The 17,958-nt window shown below is 40.9% G+C and overlaps 1 protein-coding gene across 1 annotated transcript in view; it reads left to right on the top strand.

Moving 5' to 3' along the window:
• RANBP17 (RAN binding protein 17) overlaps window positions 1–17,958 on the top strand; it is a 210,124-nt gene that overhangs the window by 172,848 nt on the left and 19,318 nt on the right. Inside the window, exons 23-25 of the mRNA XM_023764505.1 lie at window positions 2,925–3,139; window positions 5,182–5,320; window positions 11,140–11,306. Coding sequence (XP_023620273.1) covers window positions 2,925–3,139; window positions 5,182–5,320; window positions 11,140–11,306 — 521 coding nt within the window. The remainder of the gene's footprint in view (window positions 1–2,924; window positions 3,140–5,181; window positions 5,321–11,139; window positions 11,307–17,958) is intronic.

Raw genomic sequence — 17,958 nt, 5'->3', positions numbered from 1 at the left:
GATTTCAGTAAGCATTGTTGAATAAAGCTGAATTAGAGTCAATAAATGACAACTTAGCCACGCCTTCTCTTCCATAGTCTTTTTTTTTTTAATTAAATTTATTGTGGTGACATTGGTTAATAAAATCATATAGATTTTACTAGTAAGTGTTCAGTTTTATAATACATCTGCATATTGCATTGTGTATTTACTACCCAGAGGCACCATATGTTTGACCCCCTTTACCCTTTGCTACTCCCGCACCCCTCTTTCCCTCTGGTAACCACCATACTGCTGTCTGTGTCTATGAGTTTTTGTTTGTTTGCTCATTTGTATCCATAGTCTTTTATAGCCACCATGAAATGCCCCCGAGGCACTTGAGCACAATGAGATAAGTGTTTCCTATTTCAAAAGTATTACTCATTCTACGTTTGCACGGTCATGATGGTATACTATTCACTGTTTTAATTAACACAGATGTGTCTGAAACAGTCCAAGAGACATGCGTGCCAAATTGCAACTTTCACATGAAGGTAAACGTGTGGTTCTAAATAATTAATCCTTCTTGCTGATAAGTTAGCCATTCATTTTCCCCCCATCAGAGATCTTGGTCTGCCTATTCCATCTTGTGCTGAAGAATTTAGCACCTTTACTTCCCTCAGAAGGACATTAGCATAAAAAGATCCCCAAAGATGACCCAAAATGCATAAACCACTTCCACTCCTAGTTACTCTGGCTCTTCCCATCACATGTAACAGTGTTTTTCTTTCCTGGGAAAGGCGGGAAGGGAAAGGCCCACCTTGGTTTATATTGAATTTGAGGCAAAGGTAGAAAAGCAGTGGTTGACAGCTGTCCTGTCCGACACTGCCCTGGTTCTTAGCCCTCCACACCTGTGCATTTCATCTGCCTGGAATCCACTCCTCTCCCTCCAAGTTCACCTGGGAAACCATCGATCCTTGAGAAGTAACCTGTTCTATGATGTCCTTTCCCACTGCTCTCCTGCCCAAGCAGAGTCATTTCTTCTCTTCCCATACATCTTGACACATCTCTGTGCGTGTGTCACCTTGCATGCAATTATTTATTTACAGCTGTTTCCTGCACCAGACTGAACTCCATCAGAGCAGAGATTTTATTTCATTCATTTGTTTTTCCCAGCACCTCACACACAGGAACTGTTAAGTTAATGCTGTCATATTGCATTGGATCTGTGTGGAAATCACTGTCTGTAGGCGAGTTAGGATATGATCATGAGAGAGGGTGTAGACGTTGATATGGAGTAAATTCCAAGGTATGCTTCGGCACTCCGGACAGTGATTTTGTCATTCATGTGTATAAATGATAAGCAAAGCTGCATGGGCTTCTGAGGTTGCACAGAAGAAAACCTGCATATGGAAATGTTTCAGTAAGGCCAGCCAAGGATGGTTTTATGCTTAACCTCTTAGTCCACATGTGGTTACCATAATAAACATATAGGTCAGGATTCAAACAGGGAAAGCAAGCACTGTGACACTTATGGAATAGGAAATTTGTTTTAGGAATTATTAGACCTTGTACGGTCTTGGGCAAAGATGGGGAAATAGTGGGGAGAGTTGGAAGTTCAGGAGAAAAATCACTGATCAGTCCTCCTGAAACAATGACTTGGATGGACAAGTTGGAGCTGGCAGGAAAATCTAGAAGCTTCCCACACCCAGCTGCTGGAGTGGACGTGAAAGGAGGTGGGGTGAGGGGGCTGGTGTAGTGGTATGGACCTCAATGAGAGACTGTTGCCTCTGCATAGCTGTCGCTTTGCAAGTTTGCTGCCAAGAACTTGACAGTGAGCTTGGGATCCTTGGTCAGCAGGGCTGGTAGCTCTAGACACAGCAGGAAAGAGCAGGGACAAACAAACCAGTGGTATTTCTACATCTTATTCTCACCATTTCTGATCACAACGGCCTTAAGAAAATTATGATGGCTACTTCACCTCAACCTTCCAAATCTCACACAAATTTCTGTTTTGCCTAATTCTAGCCTACAACCATACAGGAAATGGATTCTGGGAAAGTTAATTCTTATTTAGCCAAGTTGACACAGTACAAAATCACAGCAGTATACCTCTAAATTTTGTAAATTGCATTCAGTTTCCATTTTAGAAGCAGTACTTACTTGAACAGGAAAAGGCAGAGCTAAGAAACATGTACAACTTTATATTTTTTGAAAAAGCATTCTTGGGTTTTGCCTAGTAATATACCTTACTGGCAAACATTTCAGAAACAAATTGTTGGTTGTAAAAATTTTAAGGTGATTGTATAAACATTTCTTTGTCTTTTGATGGTGAACCTAGAATTTAAGTACAGTCTTTAAAGCAGTCATCTCTTGAGATCTTCTGCAAAAGGATCTAAAGAGAAAAAGGAAGGAACATTTATTGTGTGCTGTGCCATGAACTTCTTATGTGTCTCATTTCATTTAATTCATATACCAAACCTGTGAGGGTCCTAAAGGTGAAGTAACTCAAGATCAAGTTCATATAAAGGGTTGAAAATTCACCCCAGAATTTAGAGTAATTTATATCTCAGTCTAGGTTATCTTTTTCTCTTGACTTTGTTGGTTATTTACATTTACTCCTACTTTTTTAACAACTTATTGAAGAATGGATAGCATGTATTAAAGTCATAAAGTGAACTAATCTTGAGTACAACTCAATGAATTTTTATGTATCTTTGTATACATCCACTTAAAAATAGAAAATATTTCCTAATACCCTTGATTGATTTTCTTTGGGCCATTTGTGCTTCCCAGGTAAACTGCCTTATGTTTATATTTTCATTACATGAATGGTGTAATTCTTGAAACAACGGTAGGAAGTGAGCATAAGCAGTAAAGCAAAAATGTGAAATAGCCTGCCTCGTAACTGCTTTGAATTGTATCTACTTATATCACTTTCTCTTTCTGCTTTTACCCTAAAACAGGTAATCAGATCCTGTCCCTCGGGAGCCTCTCAAAAGATCAGATTTATCCAATGAAACTCAAGGGCATCTCCATCTGCTATTCAGCTCTCAAATCTGCCTTGTGTGGAAATTATGTCAGCTTTGGCGTCTTCAAGTTGTATGGGGACGACCATTTTGACAATGTACTCCAGGCCTTTGTCAAAATGCTGCTGTCGGTGTCCCACAGTGACTTGCTAGTAAGCAACCACGCATCCTGGGAGTCTTTTGTGTGAAACATGAAGTAACACCCCTATAGGCTCAGAATTGTAATAATGAAGCCCTGGGAGTTAGCACAGCACCAGGACGTTTTACATTTTAGGACAGCATCTTGATTTAGCGTACAGACTTTGAACAACTATGGTGGCTCTATTGGTATAATTAAATGTGCAATTTTGAAAACTGCAGCTCCCACCTTCTGACAAATTAGTCGTCCAGAGTGCTCCAGGTTCTGCACCTAGAGAAAATGTAATTAGCAATTTCAACTAATTGCTTACAACTATACTTATAATTCAGCAAAGGTCTCTGTTTCTGCAGGAGAAAGTGCAGGGTTGGCTGCGGGTCCTTCCCCTTCCCTTCTCCTGTCTGCTTCCCCTGCTGTTCGGCCTGCGTGTCCACTAATAGTCTGGGTGGTGGACAGAGAGCTGACCTGGAAGCTGCACAGCCTAGTGTAGTCTCAACCCTGCCACTCACTGGTCACTCACCGCGAATCAATCACCTTCTCTATTTCTCCAGGCTTTCATTTCCTCACCTTTAAAACGAGTGAATTTAACAAAGTGATCTCTAGGTCCCTTTTCTACTCCGCCATCTAGTTTCTATGATTTATGTCAGTGGTTTTCAAACCCTGAGGCCCATCAGAATCACCTAGGTGCTTGTTGGAGATTCAAATTCAAGGCTCCGCCACTGAGCTGTGTCATTATCAGACTTTTTAAAAACATTTCTGCCTGGTTAAATAAAAGCTAATACACGCCCAGTGTGATTACAATAGTTGCTTCATAGCACAGCCAAGTTCATGCTCAGGCTTCGTTTAGGCTTTTCCACCTGCTCCCAACCCAAGGTGACAAGATCTGGGGGGTCTTCATCAGTCAGCCTGTGTGAGAAATGCTCCTTGACATTCTGGTCTCTCTTTATTTCTTTCTTTCTTTTTCTTTCTTCCTTCCTTCCTTCCTTCCTTTTTTTTTTTTTTTTGTTGTTGTTGTTGCTAATTCTCATTCAAGGATATTTTTCCCATTGATATTTTAGAGAGAGTGGAAGGGAGAGGGAGAGAAATGAGAGAGAAACATCTATGTGAGAGAGGCACATCGATTGGTTGGCTCCCCCATGCGCCCCAACTCGGGCAGGGATCGAACCCAGGTACATGCCCTTGACCAGGAATTGAACCTGTGACCCTCCGGTGCAAAAGCTAACACTCTAACCACTGAACCACACCAGCCAAGGCTCTGATCTTTTTCTAATAGACAAGCAAACTTCTAACTCAGTCTTTCTCCAATTTAAGGGTGCCTCGGGCTCCCTTAGTGTATATATTTAAAATGTCCATTTTGGAACCTCTTTCCAGAACTTTTCACTTAGTGAGTCTGGAGTGAGGATCAGAAAACTGCATTTTTAACAAGCACCCATGAAGTTCTTCTGACATGAAATACTGCTCCAGTTTACTTCTCTTTTGAGTGTACTTTTTTGATACTGGTTTGAGTTTTATTTCAGCTTTTCCAGGTATCTTTCTCATGTGCTTATCTCTTACCTGTAGTGTATGGTATATATTAAGCCATTTACCAAATTATGATTTAGTTAGATGGGTTGACAGTGTGTAAATAAAGAAGACTGTAATGCCAGATCCTATTATAATGGGAATTTTTTTTTGTGTTAAAGAGAAAAAAGGTTGCCAAGCCATTGTTAGGCAATATTCAGTGTTAGAATGTTCTAGTCCCAAAAAAATAATCCAGCCTTCTAAATTCCATACTGTAGAGATTTTACTTGCATTTAAGTGTTAGTCATATAAGATAAAGTTGACATGACATACTACGCTGGAGCTCCAAGTTAGGATTTCTGGACATCAAGAGATTCCTATTAGAACCCTTTAAATGCTGAATTGAGAATCATTATGTCATTTGTTTCATATATTTATTTTATATTTATTTTGTTTAAGTAAGTTTACCATTTCCAATATTATAGATGGCAATTTCCACTGGACTGTAACACGTATTTGCTTCTCTGAGGCTTGACATGCAGTATCTGTGTGTTGTAGCAATATCGGAAACTGAGCCAGTCTTATTACCCACTCCTGGAATGTCTCACCCAGGACCACATGAGCTTCATCACCAACTTGGAACCTCCTGTGCTCCTGTATGTTCTCACATCTATCTCAGAGGGGCTCACTACTCTTGGTAAGTAGCATGGAGAACATTGTTTCTAGAGAAAAAACTGTATGTGGTCTCTTAATGTATGCGCTCATTCAGATGATCATTGGAAAAAGGGGGAAAGATTGTGTGCACAAACTGAAAGACTATAACTCTGATACTCTGACCCACAAGTCCTAGCTGCCTCGTCCTCCCCAAATTCCAGCTGTTTCTCTTCAACTCAGTGAGATGCGTTGACTTATTTGGCTTCCCCCTTCCTCGCCTGTAGCCTGGAAACTGCTTTGGGAGCGAGCTTGAGCACTTGTGTAGGTATTACCTCATTTGTTTCCTCCTCTCTGGTTTCACAGTCCTGTACTACTTGTTGTGCAGTAATTGCAAAATGTTGTTTCATATATTTTGTTCTGTTTTCTAGTTGTTTATGGCAGAAGGGAAAATTCTCATAGCAGTTAATCCTTCATGGACAGAATCTGACGTCTTGTCTTTTATTATTACAGTTTGGCTTGACATTCTTTTATCTCACATCATAGTAATACTTGAAGATTTTTAATTAGTTGCAGGTGACTGTGTTCTCCAAATGTGGTCTTAGGCCTGGAATCTGCATTTTAACAAGGGTCTCAAGTGAGTCTTGACAAAGTGACATTATGGAGAGAACACTGAACTTGGAATTAAGTTCCAGTGCTGCCACTTATTAAATATATGACCATGGACGCCTACTCTGTGCCTCGTGCTGCCATAGGTGTTTTCATTTCCTTCTCAGAACCGTCTACTGATCAACTAGGTTAGATACTCTAATTGCACTGTTTGTCCTTATTTCCTACTTGATTGCAAGCTTTTGAAGGAGAGGAACCGTCTTGATCAGACTTTCCCAGTGCCTAGCACTAATAAGTACTCAATAAGTATTTATTGAGTGAATTAATCAGATAAGATTATTTTCATTACATGGATGGTAAACTGTGGCTCAGAGAGGTGAAACAGTTTGCCTAAGGTCATACAACTAATAAGTACCTGATCGAGGAGTCTTTCTAACTAAAACTCACTCATTCTTTTCATCTGCCACCCTGCTAGATGTACCTGGTAAAAGTCACAGTTTCGGTGGCTAGATGCCTGGTAAAAATGGTTTTCCTTGCATTCGTGATTTTATCTTCAATATTGTTGCAAAATGGCATTGTAACCATTGGATAACTGGCAGGTGAATTGTGCTCTGTGTCTTTAAGAAAGAGACCTATTTAGATGTTGAAAGTAACCACTTGTCTTTCTCCTTTTCCAACAATAATAAATTTGCAAAGAGACATTTATAGGTATTGTTTGGGTTATTAGTAGGTTTCACTTCTATAGCTTCAGTGGAGAAAGTGAAAGGGAGGTACAGAAAGTTGAATCAGTGATAGAGTAGTGACTTGCTTGGCATGATGTTAAAAAATTTTAGTTAATCATCATTCATTAGCATTTTTAACCTGGGCTAGCTATAATGTGGGGAAAGGTAAAGGTGAATAAGAAAAGTAATTATAGTTTCTATCCTTTTAATCACCCGTCTACCATCACCAGCACCACCATCCCCGTACTCTTCTATACAGAGACCAAGCACAGGGCTTACAAAAAGCTGCTCTCAACTCATTCACTCACTCAATATCAATTGTGCACAAAACTATGTGCCAGGTACATTCTAAGACCTTAGTAATACCGAAGGGAATGAGACAGATAAGGTCCCTGCTCAGAGGAAGCTTATCTTCTGACCGGGAGAGATAAACAGTAAACACACACATGAGAATGTCAAGTCATGATACGAGCTAAACCAAGATTTTAAATGGGATAATGAATAGAGAATGATTAAGTGTGGCTTCTTTAGAAGTGGCGGGGATAGGGGTGCACTCCAAGAAGTAAAGGAGGGCACAAAGGCGGAGCAAGGAAAGGTGAGGGCAGATGAAAAGGTGAACTGACTGGAAACCGCCAGAGCTAAATGTTGAATATTAATCAGAATGTGTTATTATTTTTACCACATTCTTGAATTGGATGGACTAAATTGTATGTATGAGTGTAATATGGGAGTGAAATATTCAGGAAATAATTTAGAGACTTAGAGGCCTTGTACATGTTTCCCCCACCAAAAACAAGCTAAAGAGAAGAAAGCTATGGATTAGCTACCTACAATGACAGACTTGGTGTTTTAGGGATTAAAATAGCCAGGAAAACAAATAAGTGAGAAGGAAGATATGTGTCATGCACTATGCTAGGGCACTTTATCTCATCACTTCCTCACATCACCTTGCATAAGTAGGTGGTATTAAGCACATTTTGCAGAGGTGCAAATTGAAGCTCTGTAAAGTCAAACATCTAGAAAATAGAGATTGAAATCTAGACCTACCTGTTTGCAAAACCACTCAAATAGGCCTTTTATTCTGAAATTGCCTTTCACGCCATTTTTCCAAGACCTTCATACACCCTTCTGCTATGGTGAGAAATTTTGAGTCAAAGCCAAATTTCAGCTCAGTCCTATTATCTTTCTTCTGACTCTCAGTTAAGCAACTCTTTCCTACACAGTTGACTTTTCTGCACAGCTTTCTGCGATGGGTCCTAGGGAGCAGGAGGGCTGTTAATGATGCATGCGTTTCCTGTGGAGACCGGTTGCTGGAGAAAAGGAGCATTGGGTTGTTCTCAGTGCCAAACAAGTGGCAACAGAAGACACAGTGCCTGGTAGGCTTACAATTATACCCAAAATTGTCTAAATTATTGATGAATCCTTAATAGATTCTAAACACCAAGAACTAGAACAAAATATGAAAACTCATGACTTCTTTCATGTCAAGAGAGTTTCATTATTTGAGCCTCACGCAGTAGCTTGAGCTATAAATAAAGAAAACTGATAATAATACATAGTTCTCAGCACTGTTCATTCTGTTTTTGATCAAATGCACCCCGATCCTTCCACACTTTTCAGTCTACCCTGAAATAACATTTATCCTTTCTGAGTCCCCACCCATAAATCAGCTTGCTTTTATCGCAGGGATGTATGCTCCAACCTTTGTGTCTAAAGTGTTTACCTGGCTTTTTCATAGCTGACTCAGTAGATTGGAACCTTTTAATGCAACCTGCATGGCATGTGGTCACCAAATCTATGTGAAGTCTTTCTAATTTTTGTATGAGTGATAGCATATTGCTCCCCACTGGTGAGGGAACCGTATCTATTTCCTGCTTGCTTCCTTTTGTAGATGTTAAGTTATTTAACCCATTTACTTTCATGGTTAGGACTTCAAAGGCAGAAATGTAAAGGAAAAGAAAAAAACAACCAGACTCAACAAGTCTGTGCTTGACTGTTGGGCCTAGATGTTTTCCACTACATTATACTACTGCTCAGGGTTATGAAACCAAACTCCCTTTTCTGCAAAGTAACCCAGTTAGTGGGGAGAGATAAACAGTTAATTAATTATCAATCAATCAATCAAATGCCATAGCTTTTGGGGGTTGGGGGGAGAAGCTTCTTTCTTAAAAAGCCTATAGCTCCACAGGTTCCCAAATCTATTGTCAATGCCCATCTTTTGGACTTTCATTCAACCCCTGTGATCCTGCATCAGCTACCAGCATTATCCTCGATCTTAAATGCATATGTTTGTTTTTCAAAACTTGGCCCCAATACATGGATACATGGAACAGACTAACAGAGGTCAGAGGGGAGTGGGGGAGAACTGGATAAAGGAAGAGAGTAGCCAAAGAACATATAAGCATAGTCCATAGACACAGACAACAGAGTGGTGAAGGTCAGAGGAGGGGTGGCAGGGCTGGGTGGAGGTGGACAAAGGTTGGGAGCGAATGGGTGTATCTGTAATAATGTCAACAATAAAAAATAAACTTGCCCCCAACCTACCCTCTCTCTATTTACTATGTCATTTCTTTCTAAAACAGTATATGTAAAAGAGCTTTTAAACGGCAGTGTTGTATCAACTGTAGGTTTTATTACTAAACACATCTCAAGACCTTTGAAAAACTTTCTCAGATTAGTTTTGCGTACCCATTCTTCAGTGAATTCAGCTAATATTTTACCTCAGATCTATGACAGGTTCACATGTGTATCAGAACCTCGGAGGTGAACAAAAGGGGTAAGGAACTATTGCCGTAGGAAGTTGATAATCTGCTGCTTCTAGCCCTACTTTCCCAGTCAACTCTTTGGAGTCCACCACGTTGCCGTTTTCTGAGTGCCATAGTGTTTTCAGTGGTTCCTCTGGCTGTTCCTGTCATGAATCATAAACTCCCCAAGATTATGTCCGTATGTTAGCATTAGCCACAAACAGCAGGACAGTGTCACACTCTGAATCAAAACCATGAATTTGGCTAGTCTACTTAACCTCCGGGCTTTATTTTCCTCATTTGAAAAATGCAAGTAACAACACCTACTATATACAATGTGGTTTTTAGAAGTTCATGAAACGATCATTTTGGTGTACAAAGGAGACTCAATAAATGGTTGTTCTATCTTGTCACTTTCTTGCTTAAAAAAACAAACTTCAATAACAACTCTGTTGTTTAATCCCCAGAGAGGGGTGTGCAGAAGGCAGCCGGGCAATGATTCTATCTCACCATTGATATTTCAAATCTCTCTCTCCCTCTCCCTTCCTCTCCGAAATCAATAAAAATATATTTTAAAAATTAATAATTATAAATATAACGCCTCTGTTGCCTTTCAGATTAAATGTAAATGTCTCAGCCCATATTGGATGTCCTCAAGGAAGACCCCAACCTACTTTGTCAACCTTCTCTCTCTGACTCCCCTCCACGTTCTTTCACTCGGACTGAAAGCCCTGTTCTCTCAACACACCCTCCCCTTTCACCTTGAGAGCAGCCTGAGTCCCCTTTGTGATTTCAGAAGGTGCTGATGCTTACATATATGCTTCTTTAATATCCAATTTTGCTTAATATCTACTTAATTTTAGTGGTTAAGAGTATAGATCCAGAGTTCCTCCTCGTCTGTTTTCCTATCATGGCTCCACGGTCGTGTAGCTCTGTGTCACTGGACAAGTCACTTATTCCCTCAGTGTCCTCCCTGTAAATGGAGATAATAATAGCAACTATTATAATGCTGGTGTGAGGATGAACAATAATAATCCGTGTAACTAACACAGTAAGTCTCAAAAATACCAGCTGTTGTTATAAAACTAGTTATTTTCTTCTCATTCAGCTCTGCAGTACATCTTATGAATGATGAGAAAGGTTAAGTGCCTCTTTCAAAGTAACAATACAACAAGTATTTGAAAAATATGGGATTTGAAACCAGAGCTGTCTGGCTCCAAAATCCATACCTTTCTACCACATATGTACCTTGTGTTAATCTCTCTATGGGAAAAATGCCCTTCCTCGTGTCTAACTATAATAACTTTGCCAAGCCATTCTCAGGAGCTACCTCCTTACCCACACTCCCCTTGATGCCCATCCAGTGCTGTCTCCCTCCCAACCCTCCCAGTGGGGTGGCACTCATTTCACACAGCATGCTGTTATAGTGACTTAGGTACTAGACACAACCTCTTTGGCATCAGGGTGTTTCCCCCAAAGCAGAGCATTTTGCACCAAGGAGATATTTATTATAAAGTCACTGAATTGAACAGAGGCTCTTGACGATCACCAGTGGGAAATTCTGTCCAGTTCTACCCAGGACTCATGCACTTCCTCACGTGTCTCTGCCACGTCCCACAGTGGACAACGGGTTTAAAGAATGAGCAAGGCCACGCCCTGCCCTCGGGAATTTACAGTTTGATAAAAATGCTTTGAAACTAGAAGGTGATTTTTTAACGGAGGCATTGTAATGAATCAGATGAAACAAACGCTTCAGTAATGCGAATGAATTCTCATTGTTATTCGTACAGATACAGTTGTCTCCTCCAGCTGCTGTACCAGTTTAGACTACATCGTCACCTACCTCTTCAAGCACATAGCAAAAGAGGGCAAGAAGCCACTCCGCTGCAGAGAGGCCACCCAGGCCGGCCAGAGGCTGTTACTTTTCATGCAGCAGAACCCAGATGTCCTGCAGCAGGTAACTGGGGGTTGGTCACCTGGCTTAAGAATCAGTTTCCCAAAAGCCAGCCTGGTCCCTGACTATCTCTAAGAACACCTGGTCATGCCGAGATTCCTTACCAGTTATTCCCTAGGAGTATTTTCCCTGAAGGTAGGATATTGCACCAGCTTTAGGACTACCCAGTCTCACCTCAGTGAGGCCAGCATTCAAAAAAAGGCTCATTCTTCCAAAGGCCTGGGAGGGGAAAAGCCAGAGCTAGAAATGGTCAACCTCTGATTTCTTCCTAGAGCCTCGAGTAATGTCATCATAACTTTGCCCTGTGAATACTTTGGGAAGCTACCATTACCCGGACTCCCAGTCAGTCCCTGGAAACTTGCCATTCATTGTGTCATGGTTGGTATTTTTCCCATTTTAGGATGAGAAATCAAAGTTGAAATAGGTCACATTCCCAGGAGCATCCTATATAATAAAAGCCTAATATGCTAAGTGTCAAACCATCCGGCTGGTCGCTATGACATGCACTGACCACCAGGGGGCAGATGCTCCGACCAGTAGGTTAGCTTGCTGCTGGCGTCTAGCAGATTGACTAGGCGAGATGGGGCCAGACACGCCCTGAAGCCCTCCCGCAGTCCTTCCCCAGCCCCAGTTGTGCACCGGTGGGGTCCCTCAGCCTGGCCTGTGCCCTCTCGCAATTTGGGACCCCTTGGGGGATGTCAGCTGGTTTCAGCCCGATCCCCACAGGCCAGGCCAAGGGACCCCACCAGTGCACAAATCCATGCACTGGGCCTCTAGTTTAATAATAAGTAATAAAGCCACAATTTTTTTATTGTCAAATGTATTTTCTGATGGGCTAATGTGTGTTAGGTCCAAGTTTAATATTTTTTTTAAAAACTCACTTCTGCAAATCACAGTAGCAGCATGGATTAAAAGAAATACACATGCTGGAAATATTTCCCAAAAAATGACATTTTTGTATCGCTATGATATTTTCCAGTTTCACTAGATTTGGCAAATGATATCTTTATAATGCTTCTAGTTGTTTTATTTTGCCAAATTATCTCCATTATAGTCTGGTTTGCAAATATAAATGCTTTAACATGGTCATTAACTAGCAAAGACGTTTCCTGCAATCAATAGAAAATGTCACTCTTGATGAAATAGGATGCGACAACAGCCATAGAAGAGATTTTCTTCCTGGCTGTTAATTTTTGCCAATATTTAAATGAAATTATGTGAACTTTTATTTGTGGTGATGTCTCAGTTAACCAGTTATTTTCCTGGTGGGGAGGGGTGTAAGTAAGATTGTGTGTAACTAAGTGAAGTGCTGTAGGCCTATAACTATTTGGTATGATCCTGGAATCATTACATGTTGGTGATACAGTAAATAATAGAAGATAACTCACATTTGTTGAGGACTTTCTATGTACAAGGTGCAAGAGCGATTAAGACTCAAAAACCCTGGCTGGTAGTTTGACTCAGTGGATAGAGGGTCGGCCCTCGGACTGACAGCTCTCGGGGTCAATTCTGGTCAAGGGCACGTACCTCAGTTGCAGGCTCAATTCCTGGCCTGGTCAGGGCATATGTTGGAGGCAACCAGTCGATGTGTCCTCTCACATTGATGTTTCTCTCTCTCTGTCTCTCCACCTCCCTTCCACTCTCTCTAAAAATCAATGGAAAAATTTCCACAGGTGAGGATTTTTTTAAAAAGACTCATACAACGTAATTTCACTCCTTAAAAAGGCTCCTGTCAGGCAGGACAGAGAGACAGGTAACTAACCAATTCTGTGAGAATTTGATTATTATAGTGATGACAGAGTGACATAGGAGAAGAGGACTTTTAGAGGAGTCTTCTCTTTTAGACTCCCACAACAACCCTGAAATGTGGATATCATCATCCCCATTTTACAGATGAATACATTGAGGCTCAGAGATTAACTGGAAAGTGGAATGTGAACTGAGGTCTGTTTGTCTCAAAAGCCCAAGTCCTCACCGCTTATACCTTTGGTCCTCAAGGGACTAGTTCAGCCGTGGGCAAACTACGGCCACGGCGGGATCCGGCCCGTTTGAAATGAATAAAACTAAAAAAAAAAAAAAAAGACCGTACCCTTTTATGTAATGATGTTTACTTTGAATTTATATTAGTTCACACAAACACTCCATCCATGCTTTTGTTCTGGCCCTCCGGTCCAGTTTAAGAACCCATTGTGGCCCTCGAGTCAAAAAGTTTGCCCACCCCTGGACTAGTTGGTGGGGATAAGATTGCAGATTCACCTAGACTGCCTTTTCCAAATACACATTCTATCAAGAGTTGGGTGTACCTCTCCTCCCCGCACCCTACCGACCCAACTGCAGAAGCCTCTGATATTATTTATTGGGAGTGTGTCATAGCCCTCAGGTGTTTTGCAAGGAGTAGGTTGAAAACCACAGACTTAGAACCTGTAGCCAGTGGAGAAAATAAATACCCATGGATTGGCCAGGGATCAGACCCAGCCTCCACCCCACCATGGCAGGCAACAAGTGCACCACCAAATCCCTCCTGCCAGCACTCAGCCATGGTCACAATATTGTCCTATAAGCTTTGGCAGAAACTTTCAAGTTGGAAAATTTTAGCAAAAATCAATAGGCTGTGGCCCTAGACAAGTACTGTCCAAAAGTGAAGAGCAAGTAACATGGTTGTGCAGAGACAATCAAGTTTGTCTTTACTCAGAATTACCATGCATTTGTTGGTTTAAGTAATTTCTGTGTGTTAATAATACTTGGTAATCCTTTACTTTATAGTGTATGACTAAGTAGTGATATATCTTTATTAACAGTGGAATACATTCTATTTATTTGGAATGTAGGCTTTCAGATAGCATTTTAAATATTAATGACTGGTATCTGGTAGTCAGCATAAATATGATTTGCATTAGCACTAGGTTATATCATCTTGAGTGCCTCTGATGTCAACTATTGGGCATAGTACTATCTGACATCATCTCCTTAGGTCACTGACAACTTTGACCTCTATTCTATGCACAGTTTCTGTCATCTCAAAAGCTCTTTTGAATTGATTTGAAATTTTGACTCTTCCCTTTATGAGGCAGTAAAATTGATAATTATTCAGATGGGAACTGAGCACTGAGTGAAAAATCAATTCCACCCGCTCTCTGCTGCGTATAAAATTACTTCTGAGTCGGCTGGACTGAACGGATGGCCGGAGTAAAAGCAGCAGGCAGGAGGAGTGGGAAGAATTAGCTGGACAGAGCTCATAGCCTGAAGGGATGGACTTGGAAAAGAGGGAGTGGGCCAGTTGGGGGTTATTATGAGCCAGGGTGGGTCCCATTGATCATCTGTTTACATCATCTTCCCAAGACTTTATAAATCAGCCCTGAAGAGCAGCAGAACCCAAGGTTCAGCCTCTTACCAGAGGGACTTTGTATTAGATTATTCTCATTTTCACACTCAGATGAAAAGTGAGCCATTGATTATTCATTGGTCGCCCATTAAATGCTGATTTTATAGATGATTTGCCTATCACAGGAGGTAATGAACAAGGTTGCTGCTTCATAACTGGAGGTTTCAGTTTTCAAGGCATCTGTGTCCGTTAAGTAATGCCTAACCCTATTAAAAGGAATGGGTTACAAATTGCTTAACAGTGCTGAAAAACTAGACCCTAATGACTAATTGTGCTTGGAGTTTAGAGAGGGTTTGTCAGCTCTTTAAACTAAACTGATGCAATGATACTGCAATTATTTACTAGTTTGAGTTGTTTTTCCCCCCAACCTGGATCTATATTGCTGGAAGCATAATTGCATGAGGAGTGTCAGTTCCAAATTGCAAAAGTTATCTCCTGAAGCTTCCAGAGCAAATGAAGCAGGAACCCACTTAAAGGGTTTTCTAGCATCTTAATAGGCCTTCCATTTGTGTGCAGCAGCCTGGGAATGACATTTTAAGTGCCTCTCACCTTAAATGTGTTTATTTTGACCTGCTATGTGGCTTTAGATCTTCAATGTTTTTAAAAACATTTTCCAAATAAGCCATCTATCATATTTTGCAAACAAATCTAACTTTGCAAGCATTAAATGTAGTCCATTTGAAGATGCATTATAATTAAGTGGCTCTATTTCAAGTAAGAATTATTGTCTAACCAGCATTGTTTTGTCTTAACAATTGAGAAAAACCCAGTTTATACATATTAAGGAAAAAATCCCTTGCCCTAGCTGGTTTGGCTAAGTGGATAGAAGGTCAGCCTGTGGACGGAAGGGTCCCAGGTTCGATTCCTGTCCAGGGCACATGCTGGGTTGCAGGCTCGATCCCCAGTAGGGGATGTGCAGGAGGCAGCTGATGAATGATTCTCTCTCATCATTGGTGTTTCTATCTCTCTCCCTCTCCCTTCTACTCTGAAATCAATAAAAATATTTTTTTTAAAAAGAAAAAATCCCCTATGTGTTTTTATGTCATTAGAAAGATAAACCAAAATTTTAAGAACAGACCAATGGAACAGTGAGTAGGCACTGATCTGCTAAGATCAAACTTCTCTGTGAAATTTTCCATTTTATCACTAGTCACGTTGTGTTTCCATCCATAACCAATAGGTCAGCATTTATTTAGTTATCTCACAGAGTGGAAGATTTGCCCAAGTTGGTAAATGAGGGAGTGAGTTTTCTAGAATTATAGGGGCACTTCAAAGACGTGACTAATTCCTTTCCAGATAATCAGAATAGAACACTGAGGCTGAAAGCTTCTCTAAGTTAGAATTTCTCTTTAAACTAATCGCACCTAAAAAGCAATGCCTTCCACGGAAGTAGAACAAGGACTGCGTGAGCAGCAGTGTTACTGATTAGCTTCTGCGATTGACTTACCTGGTATTAAAACAAGGTCTTTTTAGCAATTATATTCTCTAAACTCTAAATACGTTGAATGGGGGAGTTAGAACATTTAGTTTTGAATTTATCTTACCCACATCTATTTAACTATTTGGCTCAAGTACCAAAAACCCAAAAATGTTCTAATTATAATCTCTCCCTCCCACCCTCCCCCAACCTCTCTTTTTGCACTAACCTGGCATTTAACTACAAATTGTGAAGAGCTGTCAGGAGCTATAAGAATCATACTTCAGTAGGGACATAAACTGAAAGAACATTCACCCTTTCCTCAATCAGTCAGTCAATCAATGAAAATTGCTTTTGTATAGTGCTCTTTATGACATACATCCCAAAGTGAATTACAGCAAAAGGGAAATCATCTGCTCTTTTTTCATTTCTGTGTTTAGATTGAAACGATATTGCTCAACATTTTGACATACTATACAAGACATCTTTCATACTTAAGATTCCATTCCATAACAGTAAGTAGGGGAAAGTGCCGCCGCATATTTAACTGATGTTGAGATTTTGGCCTATAGAACCTTAGCAAGACTCGCACAGTGGGAAACACTTAAGCAGATGAAATATATTCGTGTCTCTTAGCCTCTTAAAAAATAATTAGCCAGATTTTCTAATGTTATTAAAGACATTCTAGTGAACCCTAAATAGAAAGTGTGCCCTCCACATGACCCATTAGCTCAGTCTGGTTGATTTGCAACTTTATTATAAAAAATATGGCAGTAGATTGATATCAGAAACACACACTGAAAGGCCATTCACAAGACAATCGGGATAGCGTGGCTTGAAAGGTTTAAAGGAAGCAAGGGAGAGGTCATTATCAGCAAAAGTGGAGAATAGGACCTCCCTGTCATGACACAGTTGTTTTTTGCAAATGCTGCTGTGAGCAGCCTCTGTGTATGCTATGTGTTTATTTCTAGGAAGAAATAATATTGGCAAAATATAAGTGCTCACTGTGTGCAGGCACTAGCTTAAGCTCTTACCCATTTAATCTGATTTGTCATCATAGTATCTCTGTGACATGATCTCCATTTTACAGATAAAGAAACTGAGGCACGAAGAGATTAGGTACCTTTCCCAAGGCCACATAGGCAATAAGTGGAAAAACTAAAGCTTCAGCCTCGCTCTGTTCAACTCCAGAGTTCACGTGTTTAGCCACAAAGTGATAGTTGGCGGGTGACAAATCGGAAGTAGTATGTGTGCCTTAGGCACTTGCAATGAGGCAAGTTGAGCTTCCAGTAGGTCCCACCGGGGCCATCCTTAAGGTAGAGTGATTCAGAGCAGTCATCCTACACCTCAACTTTGTGCTGCAGCCGGGACGAAACAGATGGGCAGTGACCCACAGAGGCAGCGGGCAAGGGAGAGGAGGGTCGCTCTGCCAGCTGGTACAGGAAGCCCGTGCTCCCGCCACCGAGGCAGGGCTAGCAGTTTCCCCTCTCTGTTACACCCACACCCCATCATTGATTCTGTAGCCAGACCTTGGGGTGTAACATTTAGTAAGCATGTCTCCTGGAGGAGATCAGAGTCTGGTAGTACAGCCATCTCATGATGTTCCTTTGTGACAGTCCTTTAATGCCTTTGAAGTAGCTCCTGAGGTTCATTCACTCTAACCTGATTTTTCGAGGATGGAATCAGTATGGCAGCTGTGAAATGAATTAGGGGAAGCAAGTGTTTTTTGCATCCAGCCCCTATATCCAGCACATCCCAGGCTACATCCTGATTTTTATCACTGATTCATCAGTAGAGGATACCATTTTCCATCTCTTTCTGGTTATAGACAGCTCCTCTTTTCTAAAGGAAGCTTC

Source organism: Myotis lucifugus, unplaced genomic scaffold (assembly GCF_000147115.1).
Source record: "Myotis lucifugus unplaced genomic scaffold, Myoluc2.0 scaffold_333, whole genome shotgun sequence".
NCBI classification, from domain to species: Eukaryota; Metazoa; Chordata; class Mammalia; order Chiroptera; family Vespertilionidae; genus Myotis; species Myotis lucifugus.
This window is presented reverse-complemented; position numbering and strand designations above follow the sequence as displayed.